Source organism: Haemaphysalis longicornis, unplaced genomic scaffold (assembly GCF_048455015.1).
Source record: "Haemaphysalis longicornis isolate Haplotype H1 unplaced genomic scaffold, Haemaphysalis longicornis Haplotype H1 scaffold_14, whole genome shotgun sequence".
In the NCBI taxonomy this organism is placed as follows: Eukaryota; Metazoa; Arthropoda; class Arachnida; order Ixodida; family Ixodidae; genus Haemaphysalis; species Haemaphysalis longicornis.
Window position 1 is genome coordinate 26,019,697 of NW_027526245.1, and position 15,977 is coordinate 26,035,673.

At 47.3% G+C, this 15,977-nt stretch overlaps 1 protein-coding gene across 1 annotated transcript in view; it reads left to right on the forward strand.

Moving 5' to 3' along the window:
- LOC144165013 (male-specific lethal 1 homolog) overlaps positions 1–15,977 on the forward strand; it is a 174,534-nt gene that overhangs the window by 46,846 nt on the left and 111,711 nt on the right. The window contains exons 5-6 of the mRNA XM_077695183.1: positions 1,542–1,609; positions 3,753–3,874. Coding sequence (XP_077551309.1) covers positions 1,542–1,609; positions 3,753–3,874 — 190 coding nt within the window. The remainder of the gene's footprint in view (positions 1–1,541; positions 1,610–3,752; positions 3,875–15,977) is intronic.

Sequence of the window (15,977 nt, forward strand, 5' to 3'; positions counted from 1 at the left end):
GCAGATTTCTAGCTCTACCATCCAACGGTTCTTTCGGGGCCTCCGGGACAACAAATTCCAAACGCGGCGGAGGCGGCGGCGCGGGAAAGCGGGGGGAGGGAGGGAGGTGGGCGGAGGGTTTCACTCACTGAGCACACTTTAGATTGCGCGGCGCATTTGCCCAGTGTTCCCCGCGCGGAAGTGCCTGATCGCCGGTGGCGGTGTTGGCGGTACAGCTTCGTCGTCTGCTTTAGCAACGGTTGGTTTTGCGCGTGCTTTGGCGCAGCTTCGCATCCATTGCGCACTGCCTTCGCACGGCTTGGTTAACTTGTTCGACAGCAACTCAAGGGTAACTCGACCCGACGGAATTCAGTGGTCGTACGGCAAACATACGTGAAGGATTGGTTTGCGCGGCGGGAAACCAAAATGTATTGACCACATACAGATAGAAACGTTACATTTTGCGCAATGCTTGCCACGAAAGGGACTTCGTTTTCTAAATTGGCGTATACCAATTGCGTTGTGTTTTGACATCTATTACGAAAGGGGAAAGGAGAAACTGATTCTGACAAATAGCGATTATAAGAGTTCCCTCAGCTTTTTCGCAATTCTCAAACTTACCAAACTAACTAGTTGAAATCAGTATTAATGGAAATCGTTAAGCTCACATGCCTTACAGGCAGAGGCAGTGGCCGATTGACGCAAGCTACGGTGTCTTACGTGACCATATTTGTCGAGCGAGCACCATCGTTCACGAAACTATTATATTCTCTATGAACAAAAACAGGCCAGGCCTAAATACGGCCACAAACAAACCAAAGGCAGAAAACGGCCTCCCGCGGTGTGGTGGCACCATCTAGGTTGACTAACAGTACACAAGTCTCCGCTCCACAACAAGTTTAGCGGAAAGACCTGTTCTTGTGATGATGTCATTGCAAACGTCGTTCAAACACAAGTTTTGGTGCGAGAATCGAAATTGTAGCTTAAATTGCGTAATTTCGCAGTGAATAAAGCATCGTTTGCTTCCGTAAACGCGCTGGGGGCAAAATAGAACACGAAATCTTTCGAATAAAACAAACTTGAATTTTGTCTTCATGGTCACTTTAAGAATGGGGCTCTAATTTCTGGGAATCCAAATCTGTCGCTCAAAAATCGCACAGTTGTGCAAACCACAACACATCAGCTGGAACAATGTTCCCAAGCTCCCCACGCGCCAGGAGGCCGCCATTTTCTAAACGTGCATTGCAGTGGGTTTCGAATGCTACCAGTTTCTCGTTTTCCCTATTTGGACACTGAAGTACTTCGACTGGTGGCTGCGTCCATTGGGGAAACAGGGTAATGGGACCTGTTACGTACCCGCCACCTACACTGCAATCCCAAGCACACTGACGTCGAGTACCACGCCCCCGCAATGGGTTGCTTCAATGTTATCAGCAGCCGTGATTTTATTCAGGATGCCCCTCACGGAGACACTGAGACTGAAACAAAATTTAGAATAATGTACTTTTAAGTGGTTTGACTCCATTTTGCATACGCGGCTTTGCTCTTTCATTGCCTTGCAGGACCTTGATGACGCCGCCTTCGAGCGACGTCACAGGAAATATGAGCTTGCGGAGCGCCGGCAAATAAGGTCAGTGGCCCCAGTAGAGGAACAAGGGGCTGTGTGCAACTGCTGAACCTCTCGGCAGTGAAGAGTTGCGTCATTGTGCGGGGGTTTCAATTGCGAAGCAATGGATGTGTTCATGATGGTTTGAGTGGGCGTTTCTTGTACGCATTATGTGTCGTGGCGAAATGTATCATAGGGTCAACCAAGAAAAGTTTCCCGTGTTTTACGAAGAGGCTTTGAAGCTGCGGTTAGTACTGAAAATTTAGCATTTATGTTCAGATGCAGTGCACCATACTCCCTGTCTACCGATGCCACCCCTGCTTTCTTGTGTATAATCACGTTAAGTAGTGCAAGTACGGAACTTTATAAGGGAAGCGTGAGGGGTTTTAGGACAGAGCTTACGTGTGTCCTAGAATGAGAGTTTGCTCTTATGTTCTTCTCAGTTCACCATGCGTTGCAGTTTCTGTGTTTTCAGAGTTCGCGAAGTGGCGCCTTTGAGGCTGCATGCTACGCTTTCTGCAATAATGTGGGCCGCTGCGGGGATGTGTATCATTGACCCCTGAGGATCATAAATATTGAACCCGCTGTACAATTTGCAACAGTTTGAGCGGTTTGAGCATTTAACGCACATCGTCTGCATAGTGCTCGTGGGAGGACCGAACGCAAGTGCAGGCCCCTTTCAGCTAAATGGGGGTCCCGTGGAGAAACAGCGGCGAGACACATCTTCACTGTGAGCCCTCTGGCGCACTCCTCACACTTCTGATAATCGACATCAGCCGACAAATGAGGTCGTCGTCATCTACGTAATCCCTAACGCACCGAGCTGTTTATTCTCCAATTAGTGAGACACAAGTAACTAAGCTAACGATGTGCCGTCACACTTACGTATTTGCTGGTGCACATATGATCATGAGAACTGTGATGTACGTATGATGATGGAGGACTTGGCAATTTCTAAACCTCACAAAATAATTTCCCGTATTCGTTTGTGAGGTTTAGAAAATGCTGAGTATACACAGAGCCGGCATGTTTTGAAGTTCGTGGTTCTACCTCTTTCTTGAATTACAGCACCCGCAGCCATTTTTTCGCCCTTGGTGTTGCAGGCATCCTATCGGAGCGCCGTTAGTTTCGAGCGCTCGAAGGTGGCTCAGTGGCTAAGGCGTTGCGCTGCAGAGCACTAGGTCGTGGGTTTCATTCCCGGCCGCGGCGGCCGCTTTTCTGGTGGAGGCGAAAAGCAAAACCGCCTGTGTGTACGAGATTTCGGCACACGTTAAAGATCAAAATTAACACGTAGCCCCCCACTTCGGCGCGCCTCATCGCCGGCGTTGCGTCGGCAGGTTAACCCCTACAACCGATCAATCGTGTATGAATAATGTACGTTCAGGCTGGCATGAGTAAGTTCTGGCTCAAAGTTAGGGGTTAGCCTAGTTGACATTTCATGCTACTCAGAGGTCTGCATGTAATCAGCAAGAAATGAGAAAATGGTCTCCGTGCTTGCTGCCGTTCACTTACGGGTAAATGCAAATACCTTACGCAGAGGATTGACGGCTACCTATATGTTCGAGCTGTTCGTTTTGAAAACCGGGTTGCATTTACAGTCTAAGCTAAGCATTTCTCGTTTTTAAGCAAGGAGCCGCATGTTGCGAGAATTCAGCTGAAGAAAATTTGACATCTACCTCAAAAACAAAATTTCCTCTGCAGATGCTTACTCTGCCTTGGCGGTTTCCCCAAAATCTGGTCGATTTCGAGAATTCCTCTGCAGATCTGTCCTCGCGTAAACAACAAACAGATTGTTAATGGCGATAAAAAAACAGCCATTTCCTCTTTCTGTGTTATTTGTTAAGCAAAGTACGTCGTAAAACATAACATGAAGGCAAACGTCTATTCTGAGGAGAACGTGGTTTCAGAAAGATGGCTTAGGTATGCTCTCAATTATGATTGCACCGCCGTGTGTTTTTCCTGCACTGGATGCGGAAAAACCGTGGCCTGAACTTCCGCCTCGTGCAGCCAGGGTTAATAAGAAATCTTGCCTCCTAGTTTGGGCTGTACCAGAAATGTCGCTCAACTGATGGGGAAGGCCACCGCGCACGCATTTCTCATCCCCTCATAACTGCTGGTATATCGCGGTTCTGCATGTGGCCCGAAGCAACTGCGTGTGACTTTTCAGGTGGGACCTGCAGCTTCAGCGGGACGAGGCGCGCCTTGAGCGCCAGAAGCTCAAGGAGGCGCTCAAGAAGACGGAGGCGGAACGCGGCTGGCCCAGTTCCTTTTGCGGCGAGCTTAAAGATGGTGGGTGAGCGGGCTCAGTTGCATGGAACCATACCTGCCAGGTTTCCCGAATTTTCCAGGAGACTCCCGAATTTGCACGACCGAAACAAAAATCTTCTACGACCGAAACAAACATCTTCCGGAAACGCACCCGTCTTTGGCCAAATCTTTTTTCCCAGTCTGGCCACGTTGCGCCGGAGGTAAAATCGTAGTCGGTCATGCGCAGACGGTGAACCTGTTCGTTCAATTGTTAGTTTACTGTTTATAGAAACGCAGCGCCACCGCCGCTTTCATTTACGCACGAGCCCGGCCGTTCTGGACGTCCGTTCTGAAGATTTACCAAGTCTTCAGTGGTGTAGCTTGCTGTGACTTTAGACGAAACAACAAAACAGTTCGGTTCTTGGTGTTTTGTATGGCGCTTGGCAGTACTATTTTCAGGACTTTCTCAAAAGGGTGGCGTCAGCCACGTCGAACATTTGAGTGGTGTGTAGCTTGCTGGTATTTTGGACGAACAAACAGTTAATTCCCTGCTAAGTTGCAAGCAAATAAAAAATGTCTGTAAAGTTACGTATTCTGTTGTTTCTATTACACCCCCCCGGGTCAGATCTTAATGCCATCCCGGCAAACCTGGCAGGTATGATGGAACGAGTCTTCGTAAAATATGCTATTTGGCATTTTGCATCAAGAAAACTTTGAGCGCTACAAACCACGACTGAAAAAGCGAAGAATGTTTAGACGGATGCGCTACTAACAACTGATTTATTCCAAGGGAAGACAGGGCTATAAGTAGCTTGTCTACACACAGCCGCACACACACACAAATACCAAAAATACAAGATCTAAAAAGATACGATAAAATAAAGTAGCCACTGCTGAATACAACCATCACATCTTTTTTACCGCATGTTGTCTAGGATCCGGTACTCATTCGAAAACAGTAATAGCGATGCCAAGCGACTGCCAGAATCAGACCCAAGTAGAGCCCGGCGTACCGTTGTCAAGGCGTCAAGAAGATGCTTCGAAAACCAAGCGCTTCAAATGGTGACAACCGTTCCAAACAAGTGAACCGATGGCGCTTCTCATACATCTCCCCGTTGTTTAGCGCAAATAAAACTGCAGGTACATTTGAGGCAAAATATGCGTAGTTAACCGGCAGCGCGCGCGTTTATTTAGTTAGGAATGCTCGTTGGGTTGGTTTTCACGGTAGTGAGCGAAAATAAGTTGAAGTTCAACGCCGGCACGTGCGAGAGGGAAAGCAAGGACAAAAAGAATAGAACTCCCGCTGGCGTAGTTTCAGGCAAAGGGCGCGCGACCATTGCGAAGTCGGGAAATTTGAGTTGCATTGGACAAACCTCTGTTCCATTCATCAGGAGAGGAGTGAGACAGGGCGGCGAAGAGCGTGATGGGCGGTAGGAGGGAGCGGATAACGGCGCTACAGCCCATTATGGCGAATCACTGCTCTGCGCTTCCGACAGCTTGCATATGAAGTGAAACGGCTTTGATTTTTTTACGAACATCTGCATTGTGAGTAACGAGCGCGAATATTTATCTTGAATTATTGACGACTGCTTTGCTAATATCGTTGCGCTAACCAAAACATAGCTGTTGAGTAAAATGCGTGATACTGAAAATTTTCACTGTGCTGAGCAATTTAATCTTTACCAATCTGATCGTCAATCAAGAACGCGTGGCGGTGCCTTGCTTGCTGTCTCGCATGAAATACAATCTCGTTTTATAGCCATGTTTTGCCTCCTTGAACTTTTTTTGTGCATGTGCTAGACTTGATCATCAGGATGTCGTTTTGTGCAAGTGCTATCGCTGTCCCAATGCTCCTGCTGCGTTTTGTGATTCCTTACACGCTGCCCCAGACAACCTGAAAGACCAGCTGCCCCGATTTTTCTTCTTGGCGATTTCAACTTTGATGAAAAAAAAATTAGTGCCCTTCCACTCTATGGAGAAGGATGACCTGCAAAGCTGGACGGAGTGCACAGAGTGCACGAAACAAAACACGTTTATCGCAATTTGCGATGGAGGATATTTCCTAGCCAATTAGCTGAATGAACCTCTGACGGATCCAAGCTTTGTTCTTGCAGATAAACATGGGACTGCCTGCGTCCCTCTCGCGTCGAAAGAATCTCACTGTTTGTGAAAGGCCAGGGTCAGACTGTTGCCGCAACTGTCGTAATGACTTCAATAAAGAATGACGTCATTTCACGTCTCAGCCAACCGATTTGCGTGACATGGTATTTCGTACGTCCATAGATCATGATACGGGTTTTGCGTCGGTAATCTAAACATAGCCTAACACACAAACCAATCCGCTCTACCACTAAGGACTCAGCACAGGTCCAGCACAACAGACATTCCATCCATCATTGCGGGCATGGCACCTATAGCTGCGCGTGAACGCTTCCTCTCATTTATTCTTCACTACAAACCTCCGCACGCATAAACCGGCCACCGGTCATGCGCGCGCGCTGGCTCTTTGGGGTGACGGCGAAGTGTTCGGACATGTCTCCCGCGGCTCCGCTCTCTGTCCTGCTTTGGCGAAGCTTTACTCAACCTGCCCGAGTTGCGAACACAGCCGCAACCCTGCTGCGAGTGCGGCAAGCCTTTTGAGAGCTCCAGTCGCTGAATTCTACCCAGCGTGGCGCCACCAGTCCGAATCGGACATCGGCGCTCCAGCAACCTCCAGCTACTCGTCCAGTCCTGTGACAGCATTCTCACGGAACAGGAACGTGCAGCGGGCTTGTTGCGGGCCTATAGCCGTGGAGGACCCCTACTGGTGGCTGGCTTCCAGACACCCGCCACCTGCCACGCACTTGCCTCGCCGCCCCAACACACGCCAGCCGTTCAGCATACCCTCGGAGGTACGACTGCGTCCGTGAATGCCTCAACTACTCGCGCGTCTATTTCGAGCCCTCATCATACCCAGGAAGAGCATTCTGCAGAAGAAATGGATCTGACGCGCAAGCGCAAGAGGGATAGCAGTGGCAAGGCTGGGGATGACATATGTGCGACGGGTGACGACGTCAGCTACGTGGACATTTCTCACTGGCCAGCACCTCCTCTCTCCCCTTCGCGCATCAAGCGACGTCCCAAGCTCACGCGCAAGCTGCAGACAAGCCAGGCCACGGCGCCCGGGTCAACTGTGGTATTCCCGCACGAGACTCTCGCCTCACAGGAAATGTTTGCTCCTCTCCTGCTGGTTGAAACTTGCGGGCACCAGCCAGCGGAGCCAGCTCGCGAAGAGCGTGCCTCTCCCAACCACCACTGACAGCCGCGGCGCGGTTGAACAACGCATACCCTTTGAGTCGTCTGCTGCGGCCTTACTCCAGGCCCCTGCTTCGTGTGACGCTGCAGACAGAAGCGTTCAAAGCTCGTTGTCGGCTAGCGTCGTTCCCACTGTCACTGCTGCGTTGCCCAGCACTGCGGCCGCTATGCAAGTATCTAAAGCGGCTGGATCAGTGAACAATGGCAAAGAAAAACAGAACTACCCAAGCAACCGGCGGCAACGCGCCCGGGCTCCAACTTTTCAGAGGGCTCACAACATAGTTAGGACTGCACTCTTTCGACCAGCAGACAAAGGTACGAGCTTCCCAGCCTTCTCAAGAACGGCCATCGCTCGGGAACTGTCAAGCATAACTGGTGTAGTAGAGGTCCGTATTAACACCCGCCGAAACATTGTTGCGGCCGACACTGCCACTGCCGATTGCTTGGCCATACTTTTAGCGACCACACATATTTTTTTTTATTGGGTCAATTTCCATCGGCGATGGAGGAGGAGAGGGAAAAAGCCGTTCGAACAGCTTGACAAGCCCTAACCCCCCTCCTGGCTACAGCGATTGGCATAGCACTGACAACAAGAACAATAGCAAAAAAAATAAATAAATAAAACGAAACCAACTTTTCAATATTCAGTATACAAAATAACAATCAAAAATAGCAGTTAAGATATTATACATTGTCATGCAAACAATAATCATGAGCACATGGAACAATAATAAGCACAAGAAATAAACAGTATACATAGCAATATTAATTTGATGCAGTGGTAAATCGTACCATGGCAACGTAATACCACTTCTATATACGCGCTAATTATCCATAAAGAAATACGAACGTATCCGATGTACAACGCAATAAAATTCTCACTCATACAAAGTAATGTAGGTCAGCATCCGAACAATAGCGTAGGAAAACGACAACAACAATAGGTTATCATGGAGAATCGTATGTAAGAAACATGTTTCTCAATTTTCTAGTATTTAGCTGGAAAATATCGATATTTTGTTTTAGGTAATTATTTAAGAGGGTACGAATTCGGTGTTTTACGGTTTGCAAAGCGTAATTAGTTCGGTATGCATGCACAGTCCAGTGCTCTGGATTTCGTGTGCTATATTTTGTCGGTGTATTTTTATTTAGTTGGCTAAGAATTTTCAAAAAGATATGTTGTTTTGTGACCTTGATTAATGCTTGACATAGGTAGTAATTATAAAGGTGTTCTGCACTCAGTATTTTAAAAGTTTCAAATAAAGACTGCACCGGAAAATCAAATCTAGAGTGAGTAATTATCCTAATTGCTTTCCTCTGTAGCCTGCACAATTTTTGTATATTGCTAGAAATGGTTGTACCCCAGACAAGCACGCTATAATTCAAGTAAAGCAGAAAAAATGATTTGTACAACAGTAGCATGATACTTTTAGGGAGGTGTTCTCTATGTTGATAAAATATACGAATTATTGATGAAAGCTTTTGTGATATAAGATTCACGTGCTTGTCCCACGAAATATTGTTTGTGAAAATAACTCCTAGGGTTTTGAACTCATTCACAAGTTCAATCTCTAAATTACTTAACATAAGTTTTCAGCCAAGTGTAGCCACTCTCGCTTTAGCGTGGAATATTATTGCTTTGGTTTTTGAAACATTAATTAGTAAACCATTATCATATGTCCATTTTACGAGTTTAGATAGAATAGTATTTGCTATATTGCAAAGTTCAAGGCAGGTTTCAGATGATATAAATATGGTACTATCGTCTGCATATATAACAAATTTTGCTCGGGAATCAATGTCTACGATATCATTTATGTACACGTTAAACAAAAATGGTCCTAACACACTGCCCTGGGGTACTCCATTCCGGGTATGCAATAGAGTTGACGAATACCCGTTGTTTTTAACGAACTGAAATCGGTGGGATAGGTAGGATTTGATTAATTGTAACGATTGACCTCTTATTCCATAACAGCTGAGTTTATCCAGTAGAAGATAAATTTTTTGCTTTCTATATTTTTTAGTATGTATTCTTTTTGGTCCAGGAGAACCATTTGTGTAGGTCGATGAGGACGGCAACCATATTGCGCCTAGGTTATTAATTTTGTTTTTTCTGCGAAGGAAGCGAGTCGAGCATGGATAAGTTTTTGTAATCCTTTGGAGAACACGGGTAAAATAGATACAGGCCAGTAGTTACCGAGGTTATTATGATCACCCTTCTTATTGATTGCAATTACTTTGGCTATCTGCATTTTTTGGGGGAAAATACCTGTACAAAAGCTTAAGTTAAAAATATGTGTTAATACTGGGGATATGATGTCGATTACAAATTTTACTAGTTTGATTTGTATGTCTTCAGCGTCGCAACAATTTGTATTGTTTAGGGCTGAGAAAGTGCAGTGCACTTCAACAGAAACAGGGTTTAAAAACATGCTATTTAACTGACTATCATCACTTACAGTGGTGGTTGGATGGTTGATAGATGGAATAGGCAAATTAGTGAAATGTGTGTTGAACGCATTTGACAAATCTTGACCACTGGTTTTTTTCCTATCAACAATGAGCCCATCGATCGGTTTCGTTACCCGTGAGTTGTTCATAACTTGATTTAGTTTTCTCCACAAAGCCTTGCTATCACTTGCGATTGGTTGAAAACTATTTTCGAAATATTGAACTTTGGCTTTCTTAAGTTCTTTATTCAAGTCATTGCGATATCTTTTGAACTCTTGAAGTTTGTTGTTATCCCTCGTGCGGATAAACGTATGATACAAGCGATTTTTTATTTTAATTTTAGCTAACAACCCATTTGTTATCCATGGCTTTCTAACTCTTGAGGATATACTAATAGTTTTGAAAGGAAAGTGTCTTGAAAGGAAAGGAAGTCAGATCCTTGAATTTGCTCATAAATAAGTCATAGGCAACGTTCGTATCTTGAGAATTAAACACTTCTGATCAATTCGTATTCATTATGTTGTGTCGGAACTGATGTAGTTGAGATGGCAAGATTTCCTGGTAATGTATTTTATCCGCGGCTCGTTTGTGTTTAACTGTCGTATTTACGCACAGAAAAATCGGGAGGTGATCACTAATGTAGTACGTCAATACTCCTGCTTTATTTTGACATGATTTATAATTTGTTAGAAATAAATAAATAAGTGTAGACGAGCTTGTTGTTATCCTTGTTGGTAATGAGATAGTATTTATCATTATATGTTCTGCAAGCAAGAGACTAAATTGTTTAACAGGTTCAGAATCACACAATAGATTTATATTAAAATCACCTCCACAAATAATATTCATTTTATTCTCATTGATGCAGGAAAAGAGACGTTCTAAATGACCGAAAAAAGATGCTAAGTTGCCGTCCGGAGGCCGGTATATTGTTGTGAAAACTATTCGTTTGCACTGCAGTGTGATAATCTCAATATCCCGAGTAGAGTACGTAAAAGAGGGCATTACCTCGCATTTTAAGTCCTCTGTGATCAAGATAGCGACACCACCACCTCTACCGGATTGTCGGTTCAGGTTGTAAGTATTATATCCTACGACACTGAATGGTACATCATTATTTTCATACCACGTTTCGGTTAGCACAATTGCATGATCTAATTTTTAATTCACTAAGCAAAACTTCTAGAGCGTCCAATTTATTTCTAGCAGATCTCATGTTGGCGTGAAATGTCTTCAATGACGAGTGAAATTCTTGGCCTACAAAGCTAGCAATCTGATCTAGGTTTATGTAGTGGCTTTCATTCATGTTAAAAGGAAAAATAACAACTAAATTTGGTCAAGTCGGCACAGATAATTCAATAGTCCTCCGCGGCAGCCAGCGCGAGATCACCCACTGATGTGATAAGTCGCGCTGGATCGCCGTCCTTGCGCCGTACGAGAATTTTTCCGTTTCGGTGCCAGGCAAACTGGAAGCCTTGTTCCTTGGCCCATTTCTTCGCCTCAAAGAGAAGTAGCCTACAGTGCTTAGTCAAGTTCTCTTGTATGAACACTGGCGATTCAGCAGTCCTGAGCTTCAGTCTTTTCGCGTACCATTCGTCCCTCACATCGTTGCGGGAAAATCGGACAATGATGCCGGGTGTTTTCCCAGGCTTGGCTGATAAGCGGTGAATCGCATCAACGTCATTGCAAGACAGGGGAGCTACATTTAACAGAGTTGCCACCTCGTTTACTTTTTCTATCAAGTTTTCATTTTCCGCTGGTTCGATTCCGTGAAATTCCAAATTCAGTTTGCGGTTTCGCCATTCTAGATCATTCAGCTGTTCCTTTAAGGGATCCACCTAGGAGTAAACTTTGATTTCAAGAGCCTGCACTTTTTTCTTGATGACCTTTATGTCAGCTTCATGACGTGTAGTGTCAGCTAGAATGGTGTCATACTTTTCTGACATCACTTGGACTGAGAGTTCAATATTTTCAACAGTAGTTTTTAGCTCCAGCAGGGAGCTTAGTTTCATTTGAATGTCAAGGAGGATAGCGGTAATGTCAGACGGTACAGCGTCGGTTTTAGTCCCATGAGTTACCTGCGTGAAGTCAGCGTCTTTTGAGCTTTGAGGGTTTTGCGGTTTTGATTTATCTTTTGAGCCACTGCGAGACCTCCCGGCACGGCACGTCTGACATCGCCACGACTTCTTTGTAGCTTCTCTCATTGAAGAGAATTGAGTCTCTGCAATACCCAAACATTTTCCGACGTGATAGACGAAGTTGCATTCGCTACATATTATGTGCGGTTCACAACCTTCTACCTCCTCGCTGCAGCACAAGCAACACAATCTGTTATCAGCCATAGCACTGTACAGCAAATCAATGTGGCAGCAACAGTGGCAAATCTACAGCAAGCATAGAATAACAGTTCCAAACTTAAAACCAACCTCAAAAATCACGGGAGCGGCTTAGACGACGTGCTCGCTTGCCACCGCTGCTGCCAGAAATGTCCGCCCAGTCGTGTCGTCCAAGCTTTTATAGGTGCCGATGCGCATGGGGGGCGTAATCTTGCTTCTTGGAGTGACGTCAGCCACAGTCGTTGAAGAGTGACGCTTGTTCGTCGAGTGGAGCGGCCAGATGTGGCCGGTCGCCTTGAATCCAGGAGAACTGCGCAGGCGTCGATGGCAGCAACTGCAAAAATCACGGGAGCGGCTTAGACGACGTGCTCGCTTGCCACCGCTACTGCCAGAAATCAAATCATATCTGTGGTATACCGGTCAAATCAAATCAGATCAGATCAAATGGTCAAATCAAATCAGAAATCATATCTGTGGTATACCGATGACAGCAAGGCCACCTGCAGACCCGAACGTGAACCGCGGTTTTGTGTACAGTGTTGACCCAAAACTACAAGTTTCCCAGATCTTCGAAGGACTGGAGTCTTCTGTACCTGTGGCTGCAGTAGAAAAGAGGGCAGAGCGCTCCACACTGCTGCACTTCCAGGGCCCGACCACGCCTCCTACTATATACTTATTCAGGCTCCGGCTAGAAGTGAGACCGTGCCGGGCCCGCCCCGTGCAATGCCGCCGTTGTGGATGCCTGGACAACGTAACTTCGTGCTGCCGAGGTCCGTCGAGGTGCTTTTGGTGCGGCGGTGGTGGCCACGAGCGCGCGTCCTGTTCAGCTGCTGCCCCCACTGCATTAACTCTGGTGGGAAACACGCTGTGGACAACCCGTGGTGCCCTCGTTGGCAGCAGGAGCGTCAAGTGGCAACGGCGGTAGTGCATTCAACAGAAGAGGAGCCTAGGCTGGCAGTGCGTGCAAAGATGCGGGCAGAGGAAGCTGCAAAACAGCCCATGATTCAACTAACAGGCAAAAACGAAGCTATGCTGATGCCGCCAAGCAACGCAGGATCCTTAAACAGCAGTCTAGGAATGCCGAAAAGCAGGGTACCCAGCCGGCAATGTGCACCACTAATACACGCCAAGGCGTGGCTTCAACGGATCTGCGTGGAACCACTGAAGTGCGCGACAGGCGCGACGCAGCGATACAGACTCTTCTCACTGCTGTTCAGGCCATTGTGTCCACCCTACAGCCAGACGCGCCGGCTTATCATATTGCTATGGCAGCCTTAGCAGCACAGCACGCTCTTTTCAACATTCCAGCTCTACCTGCCACACCTGTGGTGTTCCAAGGTCCTTCTCAGCCAGTACAGCGTGGCCAGCAACCGCAATAGACGATGGCGTCCCCGCATTCTCTAGTGGAGTGTACGTTCCTTAAACCCCCGCCCCGACGACCTTGTGTACCGCCTCATTCGGGAGCAATTCGATGTAATTGCATTTCAGGAGGCATACACCCGCCTAGGGACCTATCGTCTTCCAGGGTATGTGGCCTATCACAGTGCCACCACGTGCACGATCAGTGTATGTGTGAGTGAACACTTTAATAACCCAACTCACCTGGCTGGAAAGTCACGCCTAGTGCTGTATGTACATGCTGCCCTGGCCCACTGTGCTGTAGACATTTCAGGTGTTACCTGTGCTAGCATGTAGTTGCTGCAATCAGAGTTCATCAAGCGCATACGGACGCTTGTATTGCGTGTGTTTATGTGAGACCAGGAAAGGCATGGGATGCTACATCACTCATTTCTTTGAGGTCCAAGTTGGGGCGTGACTGTGTGATTTTGGGAGACTTTAATGCGCAGCACCATGCCTGCGGCAGCCTATTCTCTACACGCCGCGGCAAGGAACTGCTGGAAGCCATCAACACAGCTGGGCTGCTGCTTCTGAACGGGGCACCCACCTTTGTGCGTCGTGGTATGTGCCGCCCAACATGTCTCGAACTCTCTCTGGTATCGGAGTGTTGCAATTACTCGTGGTCTACCGCAGCTGACACATGGGGATCCGATCACTACCCCATCTTGCTCACTCCAGATGAGGCCATGCAGACTAATACTAGCACTGTTATGGTCGTCAAGGGGCCACTGTTCAGGAAACTCACCAAAAATATGGTTTGAATGTGCTAATGCCATTTTCGACCCTTACCAAATTAACCTCATTAATGTTCTAAAATCCGTCCGAAATCGCGCAACAAGATTTATGCTTTCCGAGTACTCCCGTGGTTCAAGTATCTCCGCCCTGAAAACCCAACTTAATCTTTCCACTCTTGTATCCCGCCGCAAAATTGCACGACTTTGTCTTTATCACAAATTTTTACACTCTTTGCTGATCGATGATCAGCGCATCAGAAGAGCACACCGCATTTCACGCACCACCCATCCTAACGCAGTGTATCCCGAGTATGCCCGCACCACTACTTTTCAGCAGTCTTTTTTTCTGCGCACTGCGCGAGACTGGAATGACCTGCCTGCCGAAACCGCCGTTATCATCGATTCGCAGTGTTTTAGGCGAACCATTGAAACACGCCCATGATGTTTTGCGATGTCACCCTATGCCATGTGTACGCCCACCCCTCATGTAATGCCCCAAGCCGGGGCCCTTGAGGAACCAATAAATAAATAAATAAAATAAAAAAAATAAATAAATCAGAGTGAAGATTTTCTCGGTCAACCCGCCGGGTGTGCCGCCACAGCTTCGGTCCCTTACGGGGTGAACTTTGCAGAGCCCGTACCGGATATGAAGCTTCTTAACCTTCGGGCAGCCCGTCGACGTGCGCAGCAACAAGCCATGCGCACAAACTCTGCTGCCCACTGGAAGTGTACAATAGACTGGATGCTGCCTGCCGTCGTCACTCCAAGCAACGCCCGAGATCTAGTTGGGAGTCTATCTGCCAATCGTTAGAAACCCAACGAAAACCTAGGCAGGCCTGGAACTTTCTGCATGGATTACTACAGCCGCTGACTCCGCGGCAGACAGTGCATGCTGTTGCCATTCGAGAGGGTATTACTACAGAGGAACTCGTGGAACTGCTTGCAGATAGGTTCGCTTCACCACCTCCAGTATCTTCGCAGCAACCTCTACCTCACGTGCAGAGAGAAAAGCTGCCATTAGTACCGTATGGTTCCCAGATCTCAGCGCTCTGCCACGAAGACCTTTTAAAGCACGAGCTTAGGAATGCCCTGCAGGACTAAGCGTCGTACCACTCCTGGCGCTGATGGCATCACCTACCAAATGATGCGGAACTTGGACAGCCCGGAGCAAGAAGGCCTTCTAAGCACCTTCAATATCGTCTGGCAGTTGGGGGTACTGCCAATTTTCTGGCTCTTTGCCCTTGTTGCCCACTCCTGAAACGTGAAGAACCACCAAGCGCAGCCAGCTCATACAGACCTGTTTCCTTAACTTCGGCTGCGGGGAAGCTCTTTGAGATGATCATTCTATCTCGTCTAGAGTGGAACGTCCGAGCCCTTGCAGCTATTGCTGAGCAGCAGACCGGATTTCATCAACTCCACTGCACTGCCGACAGCATCGCTAATGTATCCGCACTGGAAGAGGCCCAACATATGGACGAAGTGGCATTTTTGGTTCTGGTGGATATTGCGTCTGCCTTTGACCGACTGCCACACCCAACCACTGAGGCTGCGCTGGACCGCATTCATGTCATTGGAAGATTGTGGAACTACATCCGAGCTTTCTGTGTGGTCGCCTGCTCAAAGTTCGTGTGGGCAACGTCCTCAGCAGTCCAAAAGGTGTCAGTGCCGAAGTGCCCAAATGTGCAGTGCTTAGTCCGCTGCTCTTCAACCTCGCGCTGTCGGGTCTGCATGACAGCATTCCAACAGACCTAGAACACAGCGTGTGCATTTCGTTTAAGCTGACGATGTTGCAGTGTGGACCCGGGGACAGAAGCGTCAGACAAGCCAAATCAGGAAATCTCTGCAAAGAGCGCTGGAGGTGATTTCGGAGTATATCACGGCAATCTGACTGCTGCTTTCTACTACCAAGTCAGAAGCTATGATATTCCA